The sequence below is a fragment of the Lemur catta genome, chromosome 12, assembly GCF_020740605.2.
Source record: "Lemur catta isolate mLemCat1 chromosome 12, mLemCat1.pri, whole genome shotgun sequence".
Classification (NCBI taxonomy): Eukaryota; Metazoa; Chordata; class Mammalia; order Primates; family Lemuridae; genus Lemur; species Lemur catta.
This window is the reverse complement of record NC_059139.1, coordinates 90,755,050-90,767,922: the sequence shown is the minus strand read 5'-3', so window position 1 is coordinate 90,767,922 and position 12,873 is coordinate 90,755,050. Positions and strand designations below refer to the sequence as shown.

At 44.0% G+C, this 12,873-nt stretch overlaps 1 protein-coding gene across 1 annotated transcript in view; it reads right to left on the bottom strand.

Moving 5' to 3' along the window:
* Positions 1-12,873, bottom strand: part of CCDC192 (coiled-coil domain containing 192) — a 200,612-nt gene that overhangs the window by 48,335 nt on the left and 139,404 nt on the right. Inside the window, exon 6 of the mRNA XM_045565894.1 lies at positions 7,952-8,084. Coding sequence (XP_045421850.1) covers positions 7,952-8,084 — 133 coding nt within the window. The remainder of the gene's footprint in view (positions 1-7,951; positions 8,085-12,873) is intronic.

Sequence of the window (12,873 nt, the reverse complement as noted above, 5' to 3'; positions counted from 1 at the left end):
TCCTTATTCACTAGGAATGGCCACAGAAAAAGTGGCCCCTGGAACCTGTCTTGACCATTTTTGTGGAACAGGTATTCTATCTGTGTGCCCAGATTGAGATGATGGGTTGGCATGGTAGGATTTCCAGGTCTTACTGAAAAATCAAGGCGGGGGGGGGGGGATTCTCAGCCACAGTTTCTGAGGTCAAGGAAAGCATCTGCAGAAGGTTAGTGACATTTTCAGTCTTGCTGGCCCCACTGGTTATGCCAGCATGAGTCAATACACCTCCCCAGGGTCCAACTGCACACTAAGCAACTCAGAAACAATGCTATTCCTCTTACATTTTTCCCTTATTTCTTTTTACTTATGTGCTAAAATATCAAATTGGGGCTTTATTTGACTGAAGAATTCAGAGGCATAGTAGGGAAATTTGCTCCAAATCTGTGTATCTTTAAAAACATACTCTTCCAGACTTCCACAATGCATATAGGGGTATATACCTTGTATGTGTGTGTGTGTATAACACTATCCCGCTGGCTGGAAATAACAAATCCTGTGCCTTTCCTGAGCCTTCAAACAGAAGGCTCCCACTTGTCTAGCAGAATTTGGTTCTGTGCATCTTTTCCAAATTTGATTTGATGAGCTCAAGCTCCCTTAAAATACTCATACTTTCCTCCAAATTTATTCATATGACCAACGTAGCTAATCTCTAACCTCAAACTCCTATCAGGAAACATTAAGTCACTAAATAAAATAATAGTGAGGTCTCCGGGGAGCTGCAGGAGAAAAGCATTCACTTTTTCTACTTTGTCAACAAAAGGTTTATACCAGGGACAGCTGCACCAGTATTGACAGCTGGCTGACAATTGTTTGCAACCTCAAAGTCTCCAATTCAGTTTATATTGACACATAAATGTCCATCTGCTGATGTTTGACAAAGGAGTGCCCAAGACTGCTCCGCACACTTCCTGGAGGGAAGCATCTTCCTACTGGGCTCCAGTCTGGGTTATTTAACAGCATTCCCAAACAGTCCGTGCTCTTCTGCTGATCACAGCAGTCTCCGCAGTCCAGTAGGAAACCTTAGAAACTGGTCCAGCTGCAATTCCCACATGCTTTGTCTAACATTCAGCCGGTGCTTGCCCTTTCATCCAACCCCTCTGGATACAGAAGCCAGGTTGAATTTTTTTTTTTTTTTTTTGGCTATTCCTAAGGGATGGACAGAAGGAAGGGAATTCCATTTCCTGATAATGGTATAATTCCAAAATTAGTCTTCCAAACAAAGGAGGGAGGGGACCCTGACATCATTGAATTCCCACAGCTGGTGTAGCTAGAAAATACTGGATCCCAACCAAAACTTTCAGAATGGATCTTCTTACCCTTTGTTAATCATCAAACAAATAAATTTCCAGGTATCTCACAAAAGGAAGGACCTAAATATGCAGTCTGAAAATAATAGGGCCAGAAAGAGAAACAATTTATACTTTCCTGACAAGACAACATAGTGAATGGCTCTTTGCTCCAAGTTTATAAGATTTAACCAAAACAGATTATAGGGGCAATGAGAATCGCATTTTGTCTTCTGTCCAGAAAGCTTTGCTGTCTTCCTTTACCCAGTAACACTCTCCGAGCCTGGACCTCTGGCACACGACCCAGGGCTGGTCCATGCCAAAGCCCCGCTGCCTTTGCCACAAAGTGCGTGATACCCGGAGGGCCACGCAAATGCCTTCTCTGAGATTTCTGTGTAGACAGTGAGAAAGCAGCTCTGTTACCTGGGGTGGGTGTGGATTAAGGTTCTTTGGTTGTAAGTACTATAAGCTGATGCTGACCACCTTAAGAAAAGAAAAGAATTTATGGGAAGGATAGAAGATGGGTCTCACTATTGAAAGGAAACCTTATCCACCAGACCTCATAAAGGCAGCCTGAGGGAGGTGGCACCAAACACTGATAGACCATTTCCCCCGGGGCCAGGGGCCAGGGGCCAAGCTCCAGGGCGAATCAGCTCCAGCCTTCCTGTCCTCCCTCATTCAACTCAGCTCGAGATCCAAGTTCCTGGAAAAGACCGAGTGTGACTGGGCTCAACTGGTCACGAACCTTCCCCTGGGCCAACGGGAAAAGGACACAAGACTGCAGAGACTAGGAGGGGTACTCCCCAAAGGAAAATCATGTGTTTGTTATGGACAGAAGGGGGAAGTGGTTCAGAGCCCGCAGAAACAAAAGATGTTCACGGTGGACTGTGAGCCTGGCAGCGGGGCCCTGTCCCCATACGTGTCTGCAGCAGCCGGGCGACAGGCAAGGCGGAGCCAAGGCCCCGTCCAGAAACCTGGGGCTCAGCCTCCTACCAGCCTCAGGGGCTAACAGGTTCCTTTTCTGCTTAGACTAGTTCTGTTTTGGTTTCTGTCACTTGCAATCAATAAAGTCCTGATTAATGCCTAGTTCTTACATCAGTGCTTTTTAGGCCTGGAGGTATCTGAAGTGTTCTTTTGCCAGTGAGAATTGTGTAAATCTGCACCTATCGAATTAGGCCACAGCCTCCAGCTGGAATAAGTGGCATTTCTTGGGGTCCCTAAGCTTTGCAGGGACTCCTGGAGCAGACGCTCACCCCGGAGGGAGCTTCTGAAGTCAGTGAGGAGACTGTGGTCTGGGGGCACAGTGACTGTCGCTCAGGAAAAGTTTTCAGTGGACAAAGGAAGAGACGGCCTGAGGCAGTCTCTGAATGCGACCTGGAGATTGAAAAGATAAATATGAGCTGTTTCTGTGTGGCAAATACAGAAACGCCTTAGAATCTCGAGTTTAGAAAGCATGCATCGAACTTAGCATTTCTGTGCTCCCCCATTCTCCCCTAATGTTAATTGCGGGTGTTTATTGGTCTAAATGTGAAATACCCCACCCTGAAGTAGCTCTGTAGCTGAAGATTCAGCGGTAGTGCTTTTAAAGAAAACTCTTTTCTGTGAATGGTGGTATAATGATTCCTGGGCAGGGGAATCACTTTTTGTCAAGGAAGCAACACCTGGGCCGCAGCGAGAGGCGGGAGTGTACTGAGGACAGGGGTGGCCAGCAGGGCTCTCAGCCAAGTCTCCGCAGTCGAAACGGTGAGATCGCAAGACCAGCTTTGTGGCTCTCTCAGGAAACTCTAGGTTAGGCCGGTCAAATAAATATCTGTGTTCAGTGGTGAAATAAGGTGCAGGACTATCGGCCACGTAACTGGCTGCCAGTCTGAGGAATAACAGCTTCGCAAGAGCTGGGCGGAGGGAAGGTGGAAGAGGAAAGGGTGGCATTATCCAAGGAACCTACACACAATGGACAACCATTCAAGACTGGCCCTAATCCAATAAGGATTAAAATGACCTCTTTTTAAATGCCTGGAATTTTACCAAGTCAAGGTTTTATTTAGGGCCAGTGTACTTTGTTTCAAATACACTTACACTTGACAGGGTTGTTATGCATTACATGTTAGTGACGATTGCTTTAATCACTGTGGTTTTTTTTTTTTCTAATTGAGATAAAATTCACATAGCATAAAATGTACCATGTTAACCATTTTAAAGTGTACAGTTCAGTGGTTTTACTATATTAACTTTGCTGTGCAACCGTTGCCATATCTAATTCCAAAACATTTTCATCACCTCCACATCCCTGTGTTCTTAGCTGCTAGCTGCAACAGGAGCTTTGATCCTGAGGAAGGTTGCAGGAGAGGTAAAAAGAATACTGTATGAGAGAGAAGAGTTGGGCTGAGTGCCGAGGAGGGGGGTGTACATCGTGATAAAAGATACCATCTAGAATGTTGCTTAGAGCTGGCTCTGGGGTGTTGGTGAAGACAGACATCTCCTGACTTTCTCAAGAATATAGGACAGCAACAGTCTGATTCTTAGAGTTAATGGGATAAATTGTCTAATGTTTAAAAACAGTCTTGTGTCACTGAAAAACACTGCAATGTCCATCCTATTACAAGCTTCCCCTCAAAAGTGTGGCCGGCTCCACTCAGACACTGAGTTTGGGATGAGCCTCCCCAGGATGTGCCAGCGTCACCTGGGGGGTGTCTTCCTACTGGGGGTAAAACCAAGAGATGACTGTAGAGTTGACAGGACTCTCACTGGGACAATGGGAACATGTATGTGGGAGCTAGACACCTTATTTGTAGCTGTATGTATCAGTAGAAAAGAATTAAAAGATATTAAAAGAAAAAATTCAGAAGGGTGCATTCCCTTAAGTATGTTAGCTTGAAATCCATAAGCCAGGTCCCTGATATTCTGGTCAAAGATAGGAGCTTTCATCAGATCAAGTGACTACTCACGCACCAACAACAGGATATAGCTAATAAGGTCTTTTGCAAAAGTAACTTTGCCCTCCTAAGAGAAAGGAAGCAAAGATTATTTTGAAATTTAACCTTAGGTTCCTGCATACTGAGTTTTACCAAAAGGTGAACTCAAGCTTTGAAGGTGTGCAATAGGTATTTCACTGAGCTCTGCTATTAAATAAAGTTGTAAGCTCCTCAGACGCAAGCTGTGGAAATGAAGGAAATAATCTGCCTTGGGTTGTGATTATTTGCACAAAGTAAAATCAACAAACAACACTCAGGCTGTAAGTTTCCTGCTGTGCCAGTTTTATAAGAAAGGTGTTTTTCTTTTCAGCTAAACTTTCCATCCACTTAAATCATTTATTTCCTTGGAAGTATTTTAAGAACATAGGCAATGAAATAGTTTACTGTGTTTACGTTTTTTAAAAAGCTTGGTAGCTCACTGTTTCATCAATTTGAATATGAATATGCTTAAAATACTCCAAATATTCTGGAACTTCCCTCTGATCAGAAGTCCTGAATGGTAACCTATAGACTGCTTAGAAAATGAACCAAACAAGGAAAAATTACATACTTTGGTAAAAAGATGTTCTAATTTATTTGGAAATATGTCATTAATCAGTTTGCAACTATAACAGAAAAGTAGCTTAATGTTAATCCAGGTAACATGAAATGTCACTTAGAATCAACACTTTTTACCTCCTTGCGATACGAATTGTTACAATCAGGCAGGCCTTCGGAGCAGGCAGCCACGTATCACTTGGTGGAGGCTGGAAGGGGACTCCTTTCCCAAAATGGTTCACTCTCTATTATGAGGTCCGAAATTGTACCACAGGAATTTTATTTCTTTTGTTCATTGAGAAGAATCTGCTTTTAAAGTGCAAATACCCATGCGATGGGTGATTCATTAAGCATCACATTACATTTTAACCTGGTCACTAGCTGAGAGTGTGTTGGAGATGTTGGTTTTGTCCATCACTCCTTCTTTCCAGTAATGGCACATCCCTCCCGTTAAGGAAGTGTTTGTCTCCGCTCCAGCTCGGAGCTGCCAGCCAGAGCATTCTCCCTCCCTGCCCTGATTCCCTTCACCCTGCCGTCCTGTGGCAGCCACGGCCGAAGCTTGTCCAACCACGGCTCCTCTCCTCTGGCCACAGAGAGGTTCACGTCCAGGGATGGGTACTCAATCCAAGCCAGGACAGAGTTCTTTCGTGTAATTTTTCTAACTGGAGCTAGTGGAAAAATGCTTTCTTTTTTCCTCTGGAGGAGAGAAGACAAGGAGGGCAGCCCAGGGCTGCTTATGGGCACTTTTCCAGTCTCTACCGACATCAAGCTTGAGAGAACGAAGTCTCAATGCACAGAGAAGCAGAGACGAGTGACACAGAGTATCCTGACGCTACCTGAGAACTGGATTCCACCGGACTGGAAGGCTAACAGCATGTCCTCTCTCGGTTTGTTTACATGTGCCCATAAATCACCCTTTCTCCTTAAGCCTCTGCCATTTGCAAACAGAGGTTTGAGAACCCAAAACAAACATTTTATAAAATAACACAAGATAACTAGGGGAGGGAAGGTGTTTTAGGTCCAGAAATACGTGTGTGTGGAGTGGTGGGTCAGCCCTTATTGCTCTGTGGTTAAATAGGGGTCATTGTGTGTTAACATTCCTGGACATCTTTTCAGATTTTATTCTGAAGTGAGTTGAGAGGTAGAGCAAAGTGACCAAGGTCTCTGAAAACGCCAGGCAGTACTGCTTTGGGGCCACCTTGGCCGAGACATGCTCCTGGGCTACTGAATTCAGGGTGAGGCTGTAGGGGCTGGGGGAGAGTAAGAATGTACAAGTATTTGATTTAAGATCTTAGTGTCAGTCCACTGACTCAGTTTCTCTACCAAATAAGAGAAGCAACATGTAGGTCCCAAAAGGGGTCACTGTTTTGATCTACAATGGACTTTAGGATGACTGACTTTATTTAAATTTTAAATTTGTATCTGTACATAAATATATCAGGGCTTTATGTTTTCTGTACTGGTCTTTTTTCTTTCTTTCTTCCTTTGTTGTTTAAAACTGAAATACAGAGAAAAAATGAGCAAAGACAGAAAGGTAGGATTTAATGTTTTTTTCCTCTTCCAAACCTTTAAAGTCCTGGTACCTTAGTATTATATAATTTTTGACTTATCAAAATATCCAAGAGACAAAAGTGTCATAGCAAATAATATTTTTTTTGGTAAAAAGTGAAAGAAACAAGAATTAGATATCTTGCAATAATATTTTTTGCACCTGGTTTAAAATGCAGTCAAGAAGTTGACTTCTGTCAAGTGAAGTGGGAAACTTTCTCCAATGCGTTCTCTGCCAGGTTCTTCCCATGCAACCAACTGGAAGCCTGGCTGTGACACCTCAGCATGAAGACCTTTACATGCATGTTAGATTCTAATGGATTTTATTTTTTTTAGGTTTCATGGTGGTAAAAGTAAATTTATAAACCGTCTTTATGTTGTTTAGTTGAAAGAGAAAAAACCAATTGACCTGTGTATGTTGCAAGGTGACAGTGTTATATTATATGCCATTTGAACCCCGGGAGAGCACTATTCAAAACTGAAAATGCAAACCAAGTTCATGTGCAAAGCGTTACCCTGTAGTCAGGATGCTGGGAGTGCCTCCCTTTCTGAAGCCATTTGTTTGTTTCCACGTTGCTCCTCTTTTTCCGAAATTACTTATGAGTAATGAAGGAAGCCGGGGTCAGAACAATGGCATGTTCCTGGCTTTGCAAGAGTGGCACACATCAAAGGAAGACATTTATCCCAGGGAACCACAGCTTTGCAAGAGATCCACCAGGCAGAAACAAAGGTGGATGTTGCTGCTACTTAGCAGAGAGGAAGTGTCCTTAGTCTCCAAAGCTGGGAAAGCTACCCTGGGGGAAGCTAAGTGTTGCTTGCATGGATCCAACCTGGGCCAAGGTAATTAACATCTCTAAGCCTCTGCTTATTCTTGTGGAATTCATAAGTGCACTTACCTCAGAGGTCATTCTGAGAATTGAATACACACGGAACGCTTAGCAAAACGCCGAGCACACAGCACTCTATTAAATGTTAACTCAGATCGCTAGTGATGATGATCTGAAGTTTTGGTTTGGTTTTGTTTTTTTCCTAATATGTGTTTATAGTTTCTTAGTTGGAGAAGTCTTTTTTAAAACTCAAAACTAACGTGGCTGTTAAAAATTTTCTGAACTACCCAGATTTCATCCCCAAATAGCCTTCCCTGCTGGTTTCTGATTCATTCACCTATTGGGAAAAAAAAAGAATCACTTCCCTTCCCGTGTCTAGTTTACCAGCCTGTGCTTTACTCCCGAAGGCACCAGCCTTGCCTCCCAGGCCCTGCCAACCCCCACTGCCACCCAGCTTGTTCAACGACACTTCTCAGGTCTATTTCAGCTGAGCTCTGCAGCCTCAGAGATTTTCCCTTAAACAACCCCTTATTCACTCTCTGCCTCTTCAAGGTGACAGCGAATCCAGCTCGGAGTCAGCAGCTCACGTGCTGTGTCCGTTCACGCCACGTGGAGGTCAGGCCAGGCCCAGGTGCTGCTGGGCCACCAGGCTGCCGGCACGGTGGCCTCCATTTACGCTTTGTCACCAATAAAATGATACATATATATATGCACCACCCAGGATGGTGGTGGGAGTACTGACCTCTAGGGGCTGGCTTTCCTTCCCAGAGAGTCCTTATCTTCTCATTGAGTTCCAGGACTGTGAAGGCAGCCTCTTGCTTAGCTGTTACCAAATCAGTCTGTAGCCGTTTCACTGTCTTTTGGTGCTTTAGTTTCTTAAAAAAATAAGAGTTTCCGTCACTAGGGACAGATGTATCAAAGGATGAAAGCAATTAATGATGTCAGAACAAACTCTTCCTCGGAAGCCCCACGTAGATGTTTGTCTAGACCGAGTCCCGTGTGTGGTCTGGGACGCCGTGTCTGTGCTTTTGTCGGCACATCTGACGTCCAGCAATGAAAGCCAACTCTGCATCACAGTAGCTTCCACCCTCTCCAGGCGCTTTCAGTCTAGACCCTGGGACTGGTTGCTTATAATACGGGCAATTAGAGAACTCTAGTTGCCAGTTGGCATTTACCACCGAGGTACTAACGCCTAAAGTATCAGGGTTTCTGTGCGATCTGCAAGTAGACTCATATGAAATAGAGCCTTGATTCTGAGTCATTCCCCCAAACCATGGTGGTTTGCATTCTAAAGTGCCTGATGTGACCACAAAATGTTGATATGTATAGATATTTACTATGGTATCTATATAAGGAAAGTGTCAAGGGTAAGAACGAGTTTTTAAGCAGTAGAGGACAGGAATGCCTTGCTACAAAATAATCTGATTTGTGAGATCTAAACATTTGGGAGAGATGCATTAGGATGTTGTTATATAACCAAAGGATTCACCTTGAGACTTTATGACTAGAAAACTCCTTTTATGAATTTCAAAGTGAATTTGAGTTATCAAAATTGGCTTTATTTGCAACTTTGGAGAAGCTATTGTGAAAAGCGCTGTATTTGCACTTTTGCGTAGCTGCCATTCCACTGAAGAGCTCACCTTGCCAAGCCTTTGTGGGCTGGTGATTAGGAAGCCCAGAAAATAAGTGACTAACATTTCTTACTGGACATAAATCTTGAGACAGGGAAAGGGATGGTTTTGCTCACCAAGGGAGAGTGTGTTCTTCCCTCACCTCTGGACGGAGCACTCTTGGGCAGCAGGAGATCACTCTCCTCTATAAGAGTAAAGCTAGTAAATTCAATTTATCAAAGATGGGATCAAATAGACACAGATGTCCCATTTTTAAAGACAGGTTATCTTCCAGGCCCAAAGCACGAAGATCAGGACTTCACTAAAGCTTAATTAATGGCATAAACATGCCTAAAAGAGAATGGTAGTCATGGAATTTCTTTAAAGGGAGTGGGAGGGGTAGAATTTGGCAGAGTTCACCCCGCACAATCCAGGTGAGAAGTGCTCTGAGCCACAGCGCAGGTGCCTGGTCTCCGTGGCAGTTCTGGAGCGGCAGGGAGTATCCGTGGACTCCCTCCATCGTCGCGCTAACAGTTAGAAGCATCCCTGGGTGTCAGGCCCCGCGCTGGCCGGGCCACTAAGATCCCCTAACCAATTCCCTTCCTTTGAGTCTCTGTTCACTAAAAACCTTCCCAATTTGGCCTGCCACGTAGATTAGTTCAGGGAGAGACTGAACTGAGCAAGAAACACGTTGAGTATTTGACATTGTTTCTAATGATACATTATTAAGTCTTCATGACAATGCGCACCTCCCTCTCTCATTGGGCTGGCTCAGCTTGTTCAGCGAGGACCGTGTCTATCCCAGCCCTGCAGTGAAAGCACCTGTGAGGCCCTGGGTGCTCACCAGGGGCCTTTCCTGATGCTGCTTCAAGACGGTTCCATGCTCAGATTTTTATACTTTCCTTTTACACTTTCCTTTATAGCTTTGGGGCTATCAAGTGGGAAGAAGGGTACAGAAATGAAAATTGAGAAAATGGAGAGAATGAAGGAAAGTATGGCAAGAGGGATTTAGAAGACAGTGCTAACGAAAGCTACCAAAAAAGAACTGATGAGGCCATGCGTGCTCAGGGGTTAAGGATTAAGTGTGCTGATGAGAGCAAATTCCACTGAACTGCACAAAAAAGTGAGATGGGTTGATGGATGGATAGAGAGATGAATAGATAACGTGATAAATCGAAGATAGCAAAATGTTCACGGTAGCCTCTAGTGTTCACTATGAAATTATTTCAACTTTTCTGTATGTTTGAAATTTTTTATTATAAGAGCATGGGTAAAGAAAGAACTGAAAAATTAGTTTCCTTACATTGCCCTTCTCTTAATTCTTAATAGATGGTATTCAAATTCTCAAATTATGTCATAACTATTCATATGTAGATATGTATTTTTCTAGAAACTTTTCTCAAGGTATGCATTGATAGTAACTAAACGAAAGAAAAAAATCAATGTAGCTCGGTGAGAATTGATGGACAGTCACTAGGAGCTGGCCTGGTGTCTGTCACTAAGAAAAAGTCCTACCAATACATTTCCATTTTGATGAGACGACTTGACAGACAGAATGCAAGAGCTTGGTGCATACACACAGTGTTTCTTAATATCAGTTAAAATTTCCAGCTTTTCAGTTAAAATATTTAACTCTTATTTCTCTTATGGTGATTATATGTTCTGCCTCTTCTTATTGTGGTAATATTTGTATATTTACCTTATGATCTGAGAAAGAAATTGAGGGTATGTAATTGGAGAAGACAGTATAGTGAGTGCACAGGACAGCCATGGCAGTGGACTTTAGTCACCTAAGGGACTATTCAGGAGGAGAGGAAGCTGCGTCACACAGTGCTGTTCTGCAGACACCGCGAAGAACAATGGGCAGAAAACACAAGGGGCAGATTCTGGCGCAACACGAGGAAGCAGCGGCCAGCAATCGGAGCCACGTCCACAGCAAGGCGGGATGGGTCCTGGCAAAGACCTCCCGCGCCGGGAATGATCGGGCAGAGACTGGACGGGCGTCTGGGCAGGCCCTGAGGGGCCCTGGGACCCGGGTCAGTGGCGGCTGGCAGTCTGGCTCGACCCCAGCTCTCTGCACCTCCGGCTTTTCCCGGTCCCCCCAGGGGCGCAGCACGTGAGTGAACGGACACCTCAGCCCTGGCAGCTCGGGTCGGCACAGCCATCGGGGACACTTCAAGGCTAATTCTGGTATTCGAGAGAAGTTGTATAAAAAGGCCAAGAAGGCCCATCAGTCCCTTAGAATTCAAGGATAGTGTGACTCAAAATGTACAAACTTTATTATTTAGTTATAAGGGAAAGGGGTGGGGAAAATTAAATTTATATTAAAAATTGGATAAAAGACCTCAATTGGTTGTCTAAGATTTCTGTTGAGACCTTTTTGGTTATTCACATACATTTTACAATAGTTTAACATCTTTGTCTTCTTTTTTTTTCTTTTCTCCAGACAGAACTGCTGTATGCTATTAATTCATAGCTTTAACCAAGCCCTTTGGACATTTCAAGTAATTCAGTTTGCTAACATGTTTTTTTATTAGTCATAGACATCAAATGATTTCAGCAACAATAATATTTTCCTTTGCTTTTTTGGCGTTCACTGGCAAGGCAACCTGAGTGTTGTACTTGAATCCAATGGAGTCTGTTACGGTCTCCTTAGCAACTAGAACTCTCCGCAGTGATTACTGAAAGGATAGGAAGGCTTTATAGCTTGGAGGTAAATTCCTATTAACTTGCTCTTTTCCTACTTCTCCTACAGGGTGGAAAGAGGGAGGAAATCATGTATTTGTGCAATGTTTTGAAAAGGAAATATCTATCTGTATCATATTGCTGAATGGCTTGCATTATACCAAGTCAAAGAGAATTAGAAATAACCAAGGAACTATTTATAGACGAGTTTCAACACCAGGTTGCCAGTACTGTTTGAAATCTCTGGGTATTTCCACACACTTTGAATCGAGGCTTTGGTTCTGGGCTTTGTCACTCACTAGCCATGAGAAACTGGGCCAGGCACATGACATTTCTGAGCCTTAGGTCCCACTTCATAGAACTATCGTGGGGATCCAATGCCGTAACATAGAAATGACAGTACCTAGCACTGTGCTTGCAAAATAGTAGTTATATCTTTCTGTTTTTATCATTATTCCTTGAAACACATAAGGAAAAGTGTCAACTCTTCAGTAAAACACTGAAGTATCTTTTCTAAGGATGTCCTTGTCATACTTCACAGAAATTAAAATTTGTACTTAATTGATAGCAAGACTTTTGTCTTTTTTTCTTTCTTTTTTCCAGTTAAGTTTTCTGCATGATTGCATCATCTCCTCCTCACTTTGTATGGGCAGACAAAACTTAACCTGCTGTCCCGCAAACAGGCGTGCATCAGCCTTGACCCAAGCCCCTGCCAGAGCTGGCTGTGCCCCGGCAGACTCAGCCTTGCCTCTGGCCCCCACGGCGGTCCCCTCTGGAGCCGGCCAGGGCAGAGCTTCCTCCCACTGGGTCTGAAATCCCCTGTGTCCATCCCACCCTCCTGCACTGAGAGAGCACACGCAGCAAAGACAGGGGTTTTGCCTTCGGGAGGCCGCTGATAAAATGCTCACTCCCAATGATGAACAAGGGAATTTGGTTTGAATACAGAAAGTACAGGTAGGTTCCTCCTCGCATTTCTCTTCTAATAGTCCTTCACTAATAATGAAGCTAATAAAAGTGATAGTAGCGTTTGGATACCACTTGATCTAAAAATCAATTTCACATGTTTCATCTTGTTTTATGTTTATCATACCCTCAGGAACATTTTAAAGTCTAGGGGTGTCAAATGTGTGCCCCGTATGTTCCTTCCCAGTCCACGACAGGCCTTTGATTTGGGGAGTCCTTCACCCTGTGCTCCAGCCCTGGCTTCGCAGTCCTTGACTCCCAGCAGCCACTGCTCACTGACGCGACCTGGCTCCCAGCCGTGTCGTGTCTGCTGAGCCGGTGAGACCGCGGAGCTGCCCGAGGGTTCCAGGGCACCCAGCCTGGTGGTGCAGTAAGTAAATAGCTAAGTGGACTTAAACCAAGGTCT